Genomic DNA, 19,848 nt, shown 5'->3' on the forward strand with positions numbered 1-19,848 from the left:
TGTATATATGAAGCAACAGCCTCATCTCCTACGCTTTGGGTTAATGATTGTCATGGTTTGTGTATATTTTCATTAGCAAGGGGAAGCTAATCAGTGCTCTATTTTTGACTCATCCAAGCACAACCACCATGAGCAAGCTAATTCTAATTGCAGGTAAGGCACAGAGAAAAGCTTTGACTTATTTCCTGAAATCTATTTTTACCCAATATGGACTGACTGTATCTTTAACTTTAAAGGTCTCTGTCTCTGCTTTGGGAGTTTGGGTGAGTTCATAAACTTAAATTAACCATTAATACTTGATAGATGTGTAGTTAATTTATTCTTCTTCAAAGATTAATGGAAACAAATTCTGTTCTTCCATGTTTAGTTTCGTCCTCCAGACTGGTGTGTTATTTCACTAACTGGTCCCAATATAGACCTGGCAATGGGAAGTTTATGCCCTCAAATGTTGAACCCAACCTGTGTACCCACCTGATCTACGCCTTTGCTGGTATGAACGAGGCAAACGAGTTGGTCACCATAGAATGGAATGATGATCAACTCTATAAATCTTTTAATGAACTCAAACAGAGGTAAGCTCTTTATTTACTGTTTTTAATTGTATTTAAATGTCCTTTTATGGTGTGTTTATTTTGCACTTTATCTTGATGATTTTAATGTTTTATGTAAAACACCTTTAATTGCCTTGTTGCTGTAATGTGTTATATAAATAAACCTGCCTAGCTGGTAACAAAATGTGTAATTTCCCACAGGAATCCAAATCTTAAAACACTGTTGGCAGTCGGAGGCTGGACTTTTGGAACGCGAAAGTGAGATATTTAGCACAAAACAAAAACATAAAGATCATATACTGTGTATATACTGTATGTCTTCTTAAGAGCATCTTTCTTTCCCCAAAATGCCACTCAGATTCACTACAATGGTGTCATCACAAGCCAACAGGAACACATTTATTCAGTCTTCTATCAAACTCCTGAGAAAATATGGTTTTGATGGACTGGATCTGGACTGGGAATATCCCGCTTCAAGAGGAAGTCCTCTGGAGGACAAGCAGAGATTCACCGTCTTATGCAAGGTCAGATGAAAGGCTGATATGTCATATTCCTCAGTGTTGTAAAACTACTAAAAACATGTCAGTGAGACACAATGTTGCACTGTGTGACGTGTTCCTTGTCCCCAAAGAACATGGTTACTTTAGTTTGTTTAGAAACAGCTCCAAAGACTAATAACAGTGATTATGTTTTCACTCTTTGGAAAGTATTTCCATGTAAGGAAGAGTCTGTTTACGACACTCTGCTAGCTTATCATGCTACATGTCATGAAGTCTTGACCTTGTACTAAACTTCTTTGAGAAAGCATGAAAGAATGGCGTTAATTGTAAAGAGAATCGTGTTCTTATGCATGCACGATGGCCTCTTCCTGACACAGAAATACTTTTCACAGATTGAAAACTTGGTGCTGTTATTAGTCTTTGGAGTCATTATCATAATCAAACCAAAGTAACCACCCTCTTTGGGGACAAGGAGCATGTCACACAGTGCAGTGGTGTGGCTCATTAATGTATTTTTAGTAGTTTTTGGACAACAATGGAGGTTTACAGCACAGAGGAATACTATATATCGAGCTTTTGATAAATGCACTATACATTTAAGTATTTTCGATTCATTGTTGGTTTGGCTCTGTACGTGGGATTCGTTTACAGTAAGAAAGCCTTATTTTTTAAGATGTAATATGGAATGATTTTCTACTCTTCTATGGTGGACAGGAACTGCTAGAGGCCTATGAGGCTGAGGGAACAGCAACCAGCCGTCCCAGATTAATGATCTCTGCTGCTGTGTCTGCTGGGAAAGGAACCATTGATGCTGGTTATGAAATCGCAGAGATGGCAAAGTACACCAACATTTAACCTTCACAAATCATTCCAGTGATAAGCTGTCTCCAGGTTTGCATAAACCTGATCTCACTTGCATTTCATCAGGTACCTGGATTTTATTAATGTGATGACGTATGACTTTCATGGCACTTGGGAGACTGTCACAGGACATCACAGCCCCTTATACAAAGGATCCCATGACACCGGTGACAATATTTACTTAAATACTGTGAGTACAGAGATTAACTGTTTACTGCATCATGGATTTAAAGACGGTGTCATTTTTATATAATGCCAACTCTCTCTTTCTGTTTTTTTTCTGTCAATCTCTTTATTTTCATTTCAGGACTTTGCCATGAAGTATTGGCGGGATAAAGGAACACCTGTAGAAAAGTTAAATATGGGCTTTGCAACATATGGACGAACATTTCGACTGTCTACTCAGTCCAGTCAGGTTGGAGCACCAACCAGTGGTCCCGCTGCTCCTGGTCCTTTTACGAGGGAGGGTGGCTTCTGGTCCTATTATGAGGTGAAATTTGCAACTAATTATTGAATTTAACTCGACTGTATGTTACTGATAAAAATACAACTTATTTTATCATGAAGCTTTGATATATTGGGTTAAAATGAGAAATTTGACCTTTATTTTCAGATTTGCACTTTTCTTCAAGGGGCCACTGTCCATTGGATTGAGGATCAGAAAGTGCCTTATGCCACCAAGCAAAATGAGTGGGTTGGATTTGACAACAAAACCAGTTTTGAGAATAAGGTAGTCGTGCATTTATGGAAAAATATCGCTCAGTAATTCTTTTGTAAAATAGACATACACTGGTGGACTGTTTCTATCCTTCTTCATTCAGGCTCGTTACCTAAAAGACAACGGATTTGGAGGAGCTTTCATCTGGGCTCTGGATCTTGATGACTTTAATGGACAGTTCTGTGGACAAGGAAACTACCCCCTCATCAGCTATCTCCGCTCTCTTGTGGCTTCAGGTAAACAGAAATGATATATTACTAAAGAGAGAAGTGACAGGGGCGCTGCTGGTGTCACTCAAACCACCGGTGCTCATGGAAGGGAATAATATTCAAGAAGAGCAGAAGAATTATGACCAAAAAAATTGCAAAATTGATTGCAACTATAATTACTGTTTGTTTCTCTGTTCACACCCTGAAGAAGGCGCAAACTGACGCGTTGGTGTGTTTTTTAATGACTCTAGCCCACTGAAATAAAGGCCTTTTATTTTTCAAACCTACCTTGAGTGCCTGGACCTGGATTTTTTATGCCATTTTTTGGGTCATAATTCTTCTGCTCTTCTTGATTATATATTACTAGTTGAAATATTTTCAATTCCTTTTGTTAATTTTTAGTGTAAATTACAGATTACTAATGACTTACTTTTATGTTTACAGATCTTCCTCCACTTCCCTCTCCAGACACCACTCAAAATCCAATTACTCCATCTACAGACACAAGACAACTTCATACCACATCATCTCCCATATCTACAATCGCTACTTCCACCAAAATCACTGACAACTTCTGTGCTACAAAGATCGGTGGGGTTTATGCCAAACCTGATGCCCCAGGTTCTTTTTACAATTGTGCCAATGGCGTAACCTGGATCCAAAACTGCCCAACTAATTTAGTCTTTCGAGAAAGCTGCAAATGTTGTGGTTGGCCCTAAAGGCATTCACACCATTATACATTCCACAAGCTTTGATAACCATGGGTATTACGTGTGATCAAAAATCATTTTTGATTTATAATTTTGTGAGTGTGTTTTGTGTTCAGATCATTTAACAACATAGATAATGTAGTGCTACTTCAGAGAAGGCAGATTTTTTTCCCAAGTTAAATTAATTACCTTATAATTTCCTGTGAATTGTTGTTCTTTTTCTAAAAGCAGCAAATTCATCTATAAATCCTGCATTAAAGATACATTAAGACCTGATGATCTCATACGTGGTTGAACAACACTGTGCCCTACATTAAAACACCATACTAAGTTTGAGTTTTATTATTATCATTTAGTATTATTTTTAGACACAAAGCACTGCATGGAACTGTCTGGTAACTCTATCACAAACTCACAAATCCCCTTGCACCACCTATAGCAAAGCGGTTAACATCTGAATATTTTATAAAATAACTTATCATTTATTCAACTTCCATAATATCTATGAACCGGCCTATTAATATTAAGCTTTGTCAAGCACACAAATGGTTGTCAAAAGGTTCAATACACTATATTTATTGGTATACATTAGCAATTACTATGTATTAATTGGGGGGGAAAACGGGCCTTTATGAATGATTAAAGCACAGATTTGTGGTATGTTACCAATTATTCATACAAGTCTCACAATACACAATGTTGCGTTTACCAGCAAAATCCCAAAATATAATCACATATCCTAATTAGACAGTCTACGAACTGACAGCTTTGACTGGTTATTTTGTTCTGCATTGCACAGCAACATGTATACACCTTACAAACAAAGCTGGAATAATGAAATTTCCAGTGTAGCATCAAAACTGTATGACAAGTGTCAACGGCACAAAGATAAATGTTTCAGGTGGTCTACGTCCCAACCCTCACCTATAGTCACAAGCTTTGGGTAGTGTCTGAAAAAATTAGATCGCAGATGCAAGCAGCCGAAAGGAGTTTCCTCCGGAGATTGTCTGGGCTCAGCCTTAGAGATAGAGTGGAGAGCTCAGACATCTGGGGGGAGCTCGGAGTAGAGACGATGCTCCTTCGCATCCAAAGGAGCCAGCTGAGGTGGTTTGGGCACCTGGTTAGGATGCCTCCTGGACACCTCCCTCTGTATGTGTTCCAGGCACGTCCAGCTGATAAGAGACCCTGAGACAGACCCAAAACACGCTGGAGGAACTACATATATCTTATGGCCTAGGAACGCCTTGAGATCACCCAGCAAGAGCTGGAGGGCAATGTCGGGGTGAAGGATGTCTGGATTTCTTTACTCAGTCTGATGCCAATCCGGTCGCAGATAAGCAGCGTACAATGGATGGATGGATGTTTCAGCTGGGTGTTCTTTATCTAAAAAGATTTTTCCAAATTAAACTGCAAAGTCTGTCACATCAATGATGTAACTGCAACAATTATGCTCTCATACGAACGATGCTTCTCATTTCTATAGCTGTACTGTAGTGCTGCCAATTATCTAAAATATGAGAGTACACACTGTTATTAATTCAGTCATCTTCACATGCATTTGCATCCAAGACAGGTACAAATGTGTGTGTGTGTGTGTGTGTGTGTGTGTGTGTGTGTGTGTGTGTGTGTGTGTGTGTCTGTCATGCACTCTCTCTGATGTCCTTGATGCCCTTAAAAATTAATGAGGAGGCAGGTATGTGGAAACAAACATGAACGGCAACTCAATTAGAGAAGGAATGACCTAAATTATACCCTTGCAAAGGTATGTCACACTCACTGAGCAGAATGACCTAAATCTTCCTTATCTTGTGGTTTTCCTTGTATCACTTTTGCTGCACCTTTGATCTGCTTTTCCCTGTAACACAGTCACACAAGTGCTGAGCGATCAACACCCAACATTCGAGTTCAACAAGGACACTGAGAGGGAGAGAAGTGAAAGAGATAAATTTTATTCTTAATGACTACACTTTCTCTAATAGTTTCAGGTAAACACAAATAAGAAGCACTGAGTCCAATATATCAATTTGGTTTAACTGTATTTAACAGTGAAATACTACTCAAACTGTTTGGTACTTATTTTCCATGGGTATTTTGCACCCACTCAAATTATTAATTCTGTAAACTCTTTAAAATGCTGCTGGTGATTGAACGTACCATTGTAATTTAAATACACTTACAGTACAGTAGGTATGCACAGGATGATGCCAGTGTGCATGCAACAGGTCTCTCTTGAATAAACCATCCTGTATTATCTATTCATATGTGTTAGTTTATGGGATGGTACGAATATTATGTTTTGGGCCGGATATGTATTTTGTTTCTTTCTGCTGAGGGGAGGGTAGTGTCAATTCTTTTGGGAGAGCAGGGGAGGGTCTTGGAGGGCCCCACTTCTTACAGTGTAGTCGTGTCCCGACAGAATAGCTTCAGTGTCAGTATGGAAAGTAGGATTTGTTACAGCAACCAAGACCCATTTCCATGTACATAATGACACATCAGTACTGTATTAAGACAGATTTGAAAAAAAACAAACCTATCCTTTAATTATGACAGAAAGTCAGACTGATCTCATACAAAGGCCGTCAGACTACTAATGATAGACAATATATAAAGATTGACATAGTGTGGTGTGATGTCACCCATTGGTTTGTATTGGAGCCACTTTGGAGCCTGGAGTTGCAGCTTATGATCACATCTTATCTTGCCTTTTACACTCTGGAAACACACCTCACTACCTCAGCACAAAGCTAACACTAGCTTACTGGAGACACCAAGCGGTGCACACTTGGGCTAACAGCTACTTTAGCTAAACTGTGTTAACAGGGCAGGGTATCGTAATCAAGTAACATGAAACTGAAATCTGTGACAATAGTCCGACTCAGTGCGAGTCCCAGAGCCGGGGAGAGCAGCAGGTGAGTCAACTGTCAGTCACAGCTGTCAATCAACACCCAAACAGCAGACATCAGAGCTGCTATAAGATTTCAAATCTTATTAACGGAGCAATAATTTTCCAAATGACCACCAGCACACTTTTTATGAGGGTCCAAATTTAGTTATTGAGACCATAATGACTCGTTGAAAAAAATTATTGGCTTGGCATTTCTAGAGAAAAGTTGATGCTTTTTGAATGGGAGTCAACTGGTGCCAGCATTGCACTTTAAGGTATTTCCACATTGGTTGTAGCCTCAGGCTGTGATAGTTACTGCTTGCTACTAATTAATCTTTAAAATCCAGGGCAGGTGTCTGTACCTATTTCATTCCTACAGTGGAAATACCTGTTCATGTCACTGCGTAAAATACCTTACAGGAGGAAATGTGTCTAATTTTCCTGGCTACATGACTCAGAGGAGTAATTTCGTGAGCTATGCTATTGAGCAAACTGCATGGAATGGACATCATACATGTGCATTTCCTGCTCTGACTAGATTATTTCACATTGTAAATCATAGGTCCCCTTTTCTTAACTCAAATTAATCAAATTTAAGTTTCTCTACAGATGCTGTTAAAGCCATGATAGATAATCACCAGTGATCTACCATCAGCACCTCCACTGTGGATCCAAGAGGATGTAAACTGGGTTTAATCCTAAAGGTATAACTGCATATTCAGTATGAATGCCAACTGCACCTCACAGTCATCAGCAGTGAATAAAGGTGACTCGGGTGACCTTTGAGTTATGATAATTTTACAACACTACTGATTCCAAGTTCAATAATGAACTTCTATGTTCAACACTACAGTTCATGTTACTGCTGTATATGGCTAAACCATTGTTATCATTTCTTCTTAGTCATATCTCGCACTGCACTGTAGCTGCACTGTAGCTTTTATTCTCCTTTTTTATTATTTATTCTATTTTAGCTTATTTTTATTTTCTATTTAACTCGTTTTAATTCCATTTAAATGTGTTTCTTTATAATGTAATGTGCTTCTTTTACATTTTGTCTTGACGCCTTTTATGTTTTATGTAAAGCACTTTGAGGTGCGCTGTTGAAATGTGACTACAGTGTAAAAATTAAATTCATAGACTTATTGCCTAGTCAAGTACTTGGCAGAATTCCAGATGTGAGGTATTGTTTGCAAGCTGAAGCTGCCAAAACACACAGGATTTCTAGTGCATCAGCAAGTAGGTCACAATACCTACAATACCTAGTCTACAACCACACTAGCTGTGCTTTGAGCAAAAACCAAACATCGGCATGCTAACGTGCTTACAATAGAGTTGTGAAGTGGGAGAGGCCACTGGTTCCCCAAGTGATTCTCGCCATTCTGTATTCCCCTTTCAGATTTTTCTTTAAACAATATCCTCAATGTTACCAAACACAGGACTATCCCAGTTGTTACTAATGTAACAATGCTATAGGTTTAAGCTATGGCCATCAGTTTTAATTATTAAAATACATATACAAACGTAGCATACACACACCTCTTCAACAGTCATTAAATAATAATTTTGGTCAGTTAAATCCGTACAGAAACAGAATGCTGTACTGATTCATAAAGGAAAAGCAGCAACTTCATTTAATTCCAGTCAATGCTTGCCAATACATACTATTTAATATTGTGTGTGAATGGAGAGTAATAACAACAAATATACTGAAAAGCATTGTTTCAGACCATATCTCATTTGATGACACCATGACTGATTATATTAATGATCACTTTGTTTGTCCCTGAAGTTAACCTTTTGTGTGAGTGTGTTATTGTTAGTTTATTTTTAACCACTGTGTAATTAAATATATTATAAATATGCCTTACAGTACACGATGATGCTGCTGTAGCTTATTTCTATCAATTTTAACCTTGTTTGATGCATTTCTTGTTAGTTTCTCTTTAACAGTTTGTGTCATTTAATGTGCCTTACATCATGACGTTGTTTTAAACATCTTTATTGATTAAAGGTGGTCTACTTTTGACTGATCATGTCAGAGAGATGGCTCCATTGCTAGTGATAGTAAATAGTAGTATGAAGATTGATGAAATGTGGTGTTTTATTTTTTCCACTTTTTTCTTCCACAACTTTCTTTTTTTTGACATAAATGTAGAACAGGCTGGATTAATGGCTGTATCAGTCAGTTTATGTGAACCTACTGGTTATGTTTATTATTTTTGTTTGCAGAGCTGTAGACATCAGACTAGACTTGAGTCAAACTTAAAGATGCTCTGTGTAGTTATCTTGTAAATAGAGCTGCATGGATTAGTTGATTAATCAATTAGTCAATCGGCAAAAACTACATTGCCAACTGTTTTGATAATTGATTAATCATTTTGAGTGATTTTTAAAAGACAAAATGCCAAAATTCGCTTGTCCCAGCTTCTCAAATGGAAACATTTTCAGTTTTTTTAGTCCTCTATGATAGCAAACTGAATATATTCTGATTGTGGACAATTAGACAGGAAAAAACAAGACATTCATAGAAAAAAAAATGTTCCATAGTGCCTCTAGAAGTCAAAAACTGCACACAAAAATGAGGACTTGAGACTTGACTCCCTAAATCCATAACTTGATTTGAAAGTAAAAACATTCACGTCCACAGTTCTAACCTGTTAAAATACCTGAACCATAAAAAATAAATGAGACCGTCTCAGGCAGGCCTCGGATAGCCACATACCTTGAATATTTAATTAGGTCTATGCATTGACTCGATGTTAGCAACTGTATATATATAAAAAAAAACAGCTTTGAAAGGAATATATTCTAAGACAATGAAGGTTTTAATGATCAGCAGTCAGAGACCTGAAAGACCTGCAGTTTGCATATGAAGATTTGAGACTTGACTTGGACCTGACCTCAAGGACATGCGACTCTTGAGACATGAAAGTTGACTTGAACTTGTCTCAAATGACTTGACCTAAACAGAATTAAAAACATCTCTGGCTGAGACAGGTCTTTTGTTTATCTTGATCTCACATTACTCTTTAATAGGCTTTATGATATCCTTTTTTCTATCATTATTATATTATTTTATCATAGTAGTTTGAATCAGGCTGTAGTGCTCATTAAATTGACATACCCCCTGTAAGAGATTCAGGACTTCCTTAACAGGCAGAAATTTGAAAATGTAGGCATTGTGCTGTTTCATTGAATGAAATTTAAAGGGCCTTTAAAGTGCCCAATTGCTTTGCCCATTGCCACATTAATATTAATTATCCACACCCTATTTAATTGCCACACCCTGTCACCTGTCTTCGCAGTTTAAAACTACACAGCCAGTCATCCATCAGTCACAGTGGAGAGACAGTATATGCCTCATTCTTCTTTATCTTTGTAAGTATAACATTTATTCTGATTTTATTAAAACACAGTTTGACTAATTTCTCAGATGCTGCTATACTGTATCTACTCCAACTCTCCAACTCGCTAGCTGAACTGGACTATTTTAATTTTGTTGCTCCTGATGTTATGATTATTGTGTGTTATACCTATTACAAACATGTTGTGATTAATACCAGATCTAAAGCAATGTTGTTGTATGACATAGAGAGTCAATTGATCAAACTTTATTGATTATAAGCATTGAGTAAGCAACGTTTTCAACCAGATCAGACCTGACCTGATCAGATAATTTATAGGATTAAACACACACAATAAAACACAGGTTATCTCATATTAGAGCAAGAGTTTTACTGACAATATTACCAGAGCTGTAACCACGACTCACTTGGCTCATGTGGAAATGTTTGCCAAACTAGTTCTTCTTCTGCGTCTTCCAACTCATATCTACAGTTATGTATTGGTGGTTAGTCTGATACTGTGGGTGGTAGCTGAGCATCTTGTCATTTCCAGTCCTTACACTTTTGGCGTTTAATAGCTGCACTGTGTTACATTTTTCTCTAAGTTACTTATCTTTTTTTTGCCTTTTTCTTTTTTCACATCAATGTGATTTTAGTTTTTCATTGAATGTTGTAATAATACAATATGCTTTGTTTTTCTAATAATTTCAGATACTGTTTGGTCACTCATTGAATCTTTACTGATTACCCTGATAAAGGTAAGTGTCACAGGCCCAGTAAAAAGAGGATACAGAATATTTTTGAGGCAGGGGCTTGGTTTTGGCTAAGTGATGGAAAAATTGCATTTTACAAATGTACCTTCAAATTGGCATGATAGTTTAATAATCTATGTTGAGTAATTACCATCCTGCTATGCATTTTTTTTCACAACTGAGTGGTTAGATTAGGCTTACAATCTAGATAAATACTGGTTGTATGCTGGGACAACTTCAATGGCTGTGGGCTACAACTTGAGTGCAAAAACACACTGCATCAAAATTATTGTTCCTTTTGTTTTCTTAGTAAACACAGACACTGGCAGCAGCTAGGCGCTCAGTGGCACTGGTGGATAAAGTTCGCCATGGCAGATTATGAAACTGACCTACTTTCCAATAACGACGGCAGTCAATGCTCAGAAATGCTCCCTCAAATGGTAGTTCATGGGTACTACACTTCACCTTCTTGTCTGTCTTATACTGAGGTGTAGCTGTCACTCAGAACAAGGACAAAGTTATTGTTGAAGTAACAATATCCAGACCTCAACAAGTCACAGTCTCAGCACTAAAAGAAAAACATTTAAAAGGTGTTTCCTGGTAAGCCATAGCTGGCTTTTCAGGTGAGAAATTGTGAAATAATGCAAAGACTTTGTGTGCTATTTTAAATTTCATGCTATGCTGTATACTCCTGTTGACATGGCACATTGCAGTGCGTTAGGTTAGTGCTACAGATGTCAAAATCCACGTCATGTTAAAGTGGCCAGTGTCTTTAAATTGCTCAAATGCTCAGGGAACCTTTCAGTAGCCAAGGACTGACTCTATTTGCCAGTGCCGCTGTTCTTTGTGAGTTAGCCAACATAAACTGTGCCTGTACTACCAAACTCGTGCATAGTAAACCCTTCTTTACTGTATATACCTGATTTACCCTGCTGTGAATTTTGTTAATTATACAAGTCGCCGCATGCTAACTGGCATTAATTGTACAAACAATGTTTGTTTGTACAATTAATGCCAGTTAGCATACAAACAAACATTGTACAAACAATGTTTGTTTGTACAATTAAATCAAAAGCCAATATTACTTTTAAACTCAAAGTAAAGGGCCTGGCATGAGGTAACTTTGTCCTTTTGCCCCAGTTTTCTATCAGTGTCTAATTGCTTTGCCCATTGCAACATTACATTCATTATCCACACCCTATTTAACATGTAAAGTTCTAATTTGTGTTCAATTCAGAAACCCACAAACAGAGTCAATGCACGTCAATACATGACTAGGGGTCAAGAGAGACCACATGGTTTAAAAAAATTATAATTAAATTAAATTGGTCTAACATCCAGTTTAAGCTGGAATTTAAAATGTTTATTTTTCTATGCTGTAATCTTACTAAACTAGACAGCAAACGTTGCATGGCATCATATAGTTCTTCATTAGAAAGTATAGATATACAGTATTTAGTCAATAAGGAAAAAAATTATGATATGCCATCTCTTTTAAAGTTTAGTCTATTTATAATCCATGACATGTCTAACTCTGACTGCTAGTATAAAACATTGCAGTTTTCAGTTTTGATACTTACATGCACAAATGTTTTTTATATTCTCAAAGAAACCAAACATTAAGTCCTCCACAACTTCACAGAGCACAATCAAAAATAAACACCATGGTTTCCTAATACAGACATTATTCACATGTGTTCATTTGGGAATTTGAAGGAAGGACTTGACCTTGCAAAAAAATGCAGAGACATCTTCGATGCTGGAATTAATTCATTAATTCATAAAATGCCTTTTGAGAGGCAACAGTTTCATTACAACAGCTCAGAGTGAAGATTTGAGTGAAAATTGTGTTTATATTTTTCCAGCTGCAAATTAAACTAATTTAGTCATTTCTTCTTTTTTCGCTTATCTTCAAAGTAACAACATGAGGAAGTTAATTCTAACTGCAGGTAAGTCGCAGTGATTACATAAATGTTTCCTTAAAAGAACGGTTCACCCAAATTTTCTCTCTTCTAGTGGCCATGCATGCTTATCTAGCCATGCAGATAGTTTTGGCTTTGGTTTAAAATACACAGTTTTTTCTGAGGTTTTTCGTTGCCACCCCAATACAAAAAAGGGGCATGGAATTTTGTTTTAAAAAATTCAACAGCATACTCTCTTTTGAGAAAGTGTCCTGATTACACAAAACACGCAGTATTATCCAGAATATTGGGGACGCTGTTGATATTTCCAAATTCAGTGATGAATTTTTTAAATGTATGTTTCCAGTGCTTCGAGCAAAACACAAACAAACATAATTTCACCTCCAGTGTATTGGGGTGGTTGTAGAATCAAAATTGGGTGAACTGTCATGTTAAGCAATGTTTTTAACTTCATACTCAAAGGTCTCTCACTCTGAAGGTCTCTGTTTGATCATCGCCAGCTTGGGTAAGTTTATAAATTACACTGATCAATAATTGCATCAATCAAATCAACAATTCCTGATAAATAAAAGTGTTAATGTAATTGCTGCCTTCAAACACTACTTAAAAACATCATGATTTGCTTCAATGTCTCAGGCTCTTCCTCCAGGCTGGTGTGCTACTATAACAGCTTGTCCGAAAACAGAGCAGAGGGTGGGAAGTTTATGGTTTCAGATATTGATTCAACCAAGTGTACCCATCTTATCTTTGCCTTTTCTGATATTAACCACAAACAACAGCTGGTCCCCACCTGCGCAAATGACATACAGCGCTATCAGTCCTTCAGTGGACTCAAAACCAGGTCAGAGCTTTAGCCTACAAAAGATTTGGAAATTGTCTTTGATGTTGAATTTTGTGTTAAGTTAAATAATCATTACTGAACTTCTATGCTTCTACAGCAATCCTAAGCTCAAAACCCTTTTGGCAGTTGGTGGTTTCAACTTTGCCATAAAAAAGTAAGTTACATACAGAGCCAGTACAAAGACAAGTGGCACCATTACATGTTGGTATTTTTCTGACCATGAAACTTGCTTTGCCCATTCATGTAGTATTTTTGTGCTTTGAACAGCGTGCATGCTACATGGTAATCAAGGTGCCAGTATTTTGTTGACATCATTCAGTTAATTTGATGATTACATCAGCAGACACAAACAAAATCTATGATGTAAATTTGCAGCAACAACATAGTGCAATGAAACCAGCAGACACGCTGTTGCCAGATACCTTCACTATATTATGTGCAAATGCAACCAGTTGCTGGGCAATATTCATACAAATTAACATGATTATGCATACTTAAAACATGTCATTACAATTCTTGCATTATATGCAAACTCTCAATTGACTGGTATTTCCATCAGATGATGTAACTTAAATAGATATCATTTTATTTGCATGAAATGAAATTAATTTGTTTATGTTGCAAAGCATTGGGTGTTTGCTTTAAATTTTATGCAGTACAGCTTTACCTTTTGCTTTACTCACATTTATAGAGGCACATTTAAATATCAGAATCCAACCACATTAATCACTGAACACCTACAGACAAAACACCTTTAAAATTCATTTTTATTTATACTTATTTATATTGCAGCCTACTGCAGCAGCCAGTAGCTGCAAATTATAGTCAGTGAGGATCGTTTTCATCATTATTCATGATTACAAGTAAAAAAAAAAAAAAAAAGGTAACCAGACTATTTGCCTAAGGTCAAATATTTGTCTTTGCACACATGATGAGCTTTGCACTGCTCATGATGAGAGTGCTGATTTGTTCATATGTTTATCAGATTCAGTACAATGGTGGCAACACAACAAAACAGAAAAAAGTTCATTCAGTCTGCTATCACACTACTGAGAGCATACGGTTTTGATGGGCTAAACCTGGACTGGAGGTACCCTGGAGGAGAAGGAAGCCAACCGCAGGACAAGCAGAGATTCACAGCACTGTGCACGGTCAGATCCTTAATTTCTCTTCTGGGACAGACAGTGTACTGTATATGCAGACAATTTATGATGTTATACTTAACTGAGACTGAACCATGATTCTCCGTTGTATAGGAACTCAGAGATGCCTTTGAGGCTGAGGGAAAATCAACTGGCCGTGCCAGATTAATCATCACTGCAAGTGTCTCTGCTGAGAAAGCAACCATTGATGCCAGTTATGAAGTCAAACAGATTGCCATGTAAAACTAAATGCAATTTCAGACATTATCCCCATGATTAGCTGTCATCATGTTTTGGTGAATGTGATCTCCTCTGCATTTTATCAGGTACCTGGATTTCATAAATGTGTTGACATTTGACTTTCATGGCCCCTGGGAAAATGTCACAAGACATCACAGCCCGTTATTCCAGAGAAGTACCGACAGTGGAAATGAAATCTTTGCAAACACTGCAAGTACCAAGATTCAGTAGTGGCGGCCTGAACGCCTTTCTATTTAAAGGTCTCCTCTCATCCATTTTTTTTCTTCCACATTTTAGGACTATGCCATGAAGTACTGGCGGGACCAGGGAGCACCTACACAAAAGCTCAACTTGGGACTAGCTGCATATGGGCGAGCTTTTACCCTCTCCTCGGCATCCAGTGATGTTGGAGCACCAGCCAGTGGTCCTGGTGAAGAAGGCTGCTATACTGGTGAAGCAGGCTTCTGGGCCTTTTATGAGGTAAAACTGTGGGCTGTGATTATTATAAATTCATATACAAACAACCTTTACTGTATTTTGTGTGACAAATTTTTATTTCTGTTAATACAGTACATCATAATATGACATTTGACCCTTCCTTTCAGACTTGCCTTTATCTTGAAGGGGTTACAATCCAGTGGATTGCTAATCAGAGCGTTCCATATGCCACCACTGAAAATCAGTGGGTTGGGAGTGACAACAGTGACAGCATTGGTGCTAAGGTAGTCTTCTGGTTTATTAAAACTGCTGCTCAGTAACTCCTTTGCAAAAAATATTCCGACAACATGAATTCAACTGTTGAGTTGTTTTCTTTCTCTTCCTTCCAGGTCAGCTACATAAAAACAAACAACTTTGGAGGAGCTGTTGTCTGGTCTCTGGACCTGGATGACTTTAGTGGACAATTCTGTAAACAAGGCAAATACCCCTTCATCTGTCAGGTGAATACTCTTCTGGCTCCAGGTAACCAAAATGAGAAAAGTTTCTGGTCTATTCTGTAGTGGGATGGTGGTTGTTGGTGTGCATTTTATTTAATACCATCAACAGTCATGTAATCACTTTTTACTTACTTAATCACTTTTTGTTATGCAGAATGCAAATGTGTGCTCTTTCTGTTAAGAAGTCTAAGCAGTCATGGTCAGTGATGTTAACGTATGATGTGATGATCAAACAGAGTCAAAGAGAAATTAACACAGTATCTTACTCTCATTCTTTGTGGTCATGGTGGTTGTAGGAGTTGTGGTTGTGGCTTGATGAAGAGCTATCAAGCCACAACCACAACTCCTACAACCACCACCACCACAACTCCCAAAACCACCACAACTACAACTCCAACCAGCACAACTAAATCTCCTACAACCACCACAACTACAACCCTACCACCACCACAACTAAAACTCCTACCACCACAACTCCCACCAGCACCACAACCCCTACCACCACATCTTCTACCACCACCTCAATTCTCATCACCACAACTCCTGCCACCACCACAACTCCCACTACCATCACAACTCCCACCACCACCACAACCCCTACCACCACATCTCCTACCACCACTACAACTCCCACCAGCACCACAACCCCTACCACCACATCTTCTACCACCACCACATCTCCCACCACCACAACTCCCATCACCACATCTCCTACCACCACCACAACTCCCACCACTACCACAACTCCCACCACTATAACACTTACCACCACCTCAACTCTCACCACCACAACTCCTACCACCACCACAACCCCTACAACCACATCTCTTACCACCATCAGAACTCCCACCACCACCACAACAACACCCACTACCACTACTACCAACTGTGGAATATCCTCTGGAAACCCCTGTAATGCAACAAGTTATGGGGTTTTCACCAACCCTAATGACCCAAATTCTTTTTACAACTGTGCCGGTGAGATATAAGATATCCAATACTGCCAGCCTAATTTTGTCTTTAATGAAAACTGTAAATGCTGTGACTATCCTTAAAGAATTGCATATGAATCATTTCACTGTCTATAAGTGGTAATTCTTATTATTCTTATCAACAAAAGCTGTCAAAAGCTTGATGATGTGTTATGTATGAAAAAAGCCTAGTAATGATTATTATTGCTCTTTCTAGGTTCACTAATCTACACAAAGGTGGATAAATTTTTTAAATGATTTTTTTAAATGGGAAACCTCTTTTCTTCTTTCCCATCTCAGTTCCCATCAGTGTTTTAGAAAAGACGTATCCACACTACCAGGTTATAACGGGTTTTTCAAATGTATCCATTCTAGAGAGAGTTTGAAAAGTACAGCAATGTAGAGCTGCAACAGAGAAAAGTTTTCATGCTATTCTTAAATTATTTAAGTGTATATCAATCAAATCACCTTTAACGCTAACTAGCAGAATTGTTTTTAGATATCTTCACCACTTTACATCTGCATGTGTCTGTTAAAAGTGTCAATGTCCTCCCATGCATGTCTCTGTCAATGCACAATATTACGTGTATCTAAACCAGTTGGGTGTGTATGTTCTTGTTTGTTTGTTTTTTTCTTGCAATTATTTATTTACATACACTGTATGTTTGCTGCATATATAATTGTTGGTGTGTCTGTTGTGTGGGTCTGTTCTTGTTGATTTATATTTAGCTATTGCATGTCTGGATTTGTCTTGATGATACCCACTGTTGCATATAGTATATATTGTATTCCATGTAAATAAATACTAATAAATATGACTAAATTAATAAAATACCACAAGTTCTCCTGACAAATTTTGGCACATACATTATTGGTTATTCTTTGTGTATCAGGCATTTGTGAGATACAAAATGCAATATACTACAGAGACAAGCTGCCTAACTGGAACCCATGAAAAAGCCATTCAATTGAAGGTAAGAATTAGACAGACACAGGAGCAAAAGTGGTTTGTCAAAAATTTCTGATTGACATCAGAGCCACCTACTGCATTGTAAAAGGAACTACTCTGCAACATAAAAAAATAAAGATTTTTAGTCACTACTGAGGAAACTCTTCATTTGTTGTGAGACTTTTGGTTTAATGGTGTTTTTCAATTATTTTTGGGATAGTTGCACTGAGCCATGCCGGGAGATTTCCAGAGTGGAACAGTCGGTGGACTGTGCACAATGTGGGTACACTGTATATTCTTCAGGGTTTTTTTTGGCGACTAGTTGAATAAATTGACTCCCTGTGATGTGAAAAGGCTAATACTGCCAGTCTCAGAGAATTAAGCAGCACTATGTTCAACTGTTTCCACTGCTGGACCATCAAACTAAAACATGCTGGTTCATATAAAACAGCTACTCATGAGCAACCATAAATAGTTTCCCTGTTTCCCTTCAGTTTCCCTTCCAGATGTGTGAAGATGCCTTTGGATGCAGTGCTCCACAGAGATTTCCATCCAAAGGAACATCCATTACATAAATAAAAAATGTGTGTAATAGGGATCAAAATTTGTAGTGTACACTACCACAGGAGCGTCAGTTGTATTTGCTTAAGTTTTACAGTGTTTAATCTAGGACAGTGGTTCCCCAAGTGGGTGGATGGGCCAAGAGTGCTGCAAGATTAATCATATCATTTTTCATGTATTGTGTTTGTAATACATTTCACAACATTTTAAAAAAGAGCAATATTTACATTGAGTACGCTTAATGAGGCTATGTTTTAAAACATATCAAAACAGAATAAGAATAAAAAAGCATGGTTTTTATTTCATTTTCATTGTTTAAAAAGTTAAAATATATACGGTTTAGTCATGTAGTAATATAAACATTATGTCAAACTGAAATTCAGCATGTGGTTTCCAGTTTAACTTGTTTTCTATCATTTTTCCAAGGATCTGTGTTGAAGTGGCTTTCTCCAAAAGCAAATTTATAGGTTTGGTGTCTGAGGTAGGTCTAAATAAAATGAAATTACCTGTCATACCTTTTAGATTATATATTTTTTTGTTTGTTTATTTGAATTGCCAACATAGCCCCAACAATTGCAGTACAGCAGTCCAAAAATACAGACATAATCAAATATGCATCGCTTCACAGGAGTGAAGAGTGAGTGATAGACAGGAAAAGTGAAAACTATCACTACTATCAATGTAGGAAAGACAGAGAAGAGAAGAGAGAATACTCAAGGAAACAATACACAAATTATAATCCAATTAGGCATAAATAATTTTATACAAAAGGAAACACCCTCTGGTATTTCACATGTATATGTCAGCATCAATGCACAATTATAATCCTTTAAATTTCACAATGCATTCTAATAGTTTTAATACAGGCACCATAAAACGTGTCACATTTGGGTTTCATAAATGTCTGAAGTCCAGTGTCCAGTCGTTACCAAAGCCATTTTCCAATAGCAAAATTGAGTCTTTATTATCACAGTGAATAAAACACTGTTCCAGATACTTTTTGATTTAATGTATTTATGGATCCGCAAAACACACAGTCTAAGGGATAACATGTCAGAGTGAGATGATTTATTTCCAACATGGCCCCAAGATGTTTGGCCATGATTAAAAGTCCAAATATCTAATTGTATAATTATGTATTGTTATCATTTTTGTCAGCTATCTTGTCATCTAATTGAGAATCCTGATGAAGGCCACAAGCTCAAACGCATTGGTCTCTCAATAAAGTTATGCTTTATACTACACCATACTACACTTATACTAATACTACTGGAGTTGCAGAAGTTTTGACCTCTTCAGACTATTTCCCTTCTCTTTGTACCTTGAAAGTGGTGAAGTTCTGCCAGAAATCCCCTCTCTATTCATCTCATAAAGACAAATATACATCAAGAAGGATTAACGTTATGTTTCTAATAGTTTCTGCACAATAATGGAATTCTGTGGCATGGAAGCATAAGTCTGGAGCTACAGAGATAGTACTTATTAGTCAGATAAATTAATTCCTGGTTAAGTAATTGTAGATAGTAAAAAGATAATATAATGCTAGCCTTAATCTTTTACGTGCTATATTTCTTTCTAAATCAATTACATACACCAGTTTTTAAACATGTAACTTTACAGTAGGCAGAAAAAACATGTACATGTTTTGTAAGACGTGCACGTGTAACCCTTACTTTTCACACATTGTCAGGTGTTATGCACAGGACATGGGGCATTAATGTGTGTGCTGGTAAACAACAGGACTAATAAATTGCA

The 19,848-nt window shown here is 37.3% G+C and overlaps 2 protein-coding genes across 2 annotated transcripts; both read left to right on the plus strand.

Annotated features, from left to right (window-relative positions):
- Window positions 1-49: 49 nt before the first annotated feature.
- LOC137184831 (acidic mammalian chitinase-like) lies at window positions 50-4,155 on the plus strand. Its single transcript, XM_067592891.1, has 11 exons — window positions 50-153; window positions 237-263; window positions 368-572; window positions 753-809; window positions 910-1,075; window positions 1,766-1,890; window positions 1,979-2,102; window positions 2,220-2,402; window positions 2,526-2,642; window positions 2,734-2,866; window positions 3,284-4,155. The coding sequence occupies exons 1-11, from the start codon at window positions 129-131 to the stop codon at window positions 3,556-3,558; spliced, it is 1,437 nt and encodes a 478-aa protein (XP_067448992.1). The 5' UTR covers window positions 50-128; the 3' UTR covers window positions 3,559-4,155.
- Window positions 4,156-14,174: 10,019 nt separating this feature from the next.
- On the plus strand, window positions 14,175-15,864 carry LOC137185367 (acidic mammalian chitinase-like). Its single transcript, XM_067593698.1, has 6 exons — window positions 14,175-14,446; window positions 14,552-14,676; window positions 14,764-14,887; window positions 14,975-15,157; window positions 15,283-15,399; window positions 15,505-15,864. Exons 1-6 carry the CDS (start codon window positions 14,270-14,272, stop codon window positions 15,673-15,675), a joined length of 897 nt encoding a protein of 298 aa, XP_067449799.1. The 5' UTR covers window positions 14,175-14,269; the 3' UTR covers window positions 15,676-15,864.
- Window positions 15,865-19,848: the final 3,984 nt, after the last annotated feature.

The sequence above is a fragment of the Thunnus thynnus genome, chromosome 6, assembly GCF_963924715.1.
Source record: "Thunnus thynnus chromosome 6, fThuThy2.1, whole genome shotgun sequence".
Taxonomy (NCBI): Eukaryota; Metazoa; Chordata; class Actinopteri; order Scombriformes; family Scombridae; genus Thunnus; species Thunnus thynnus.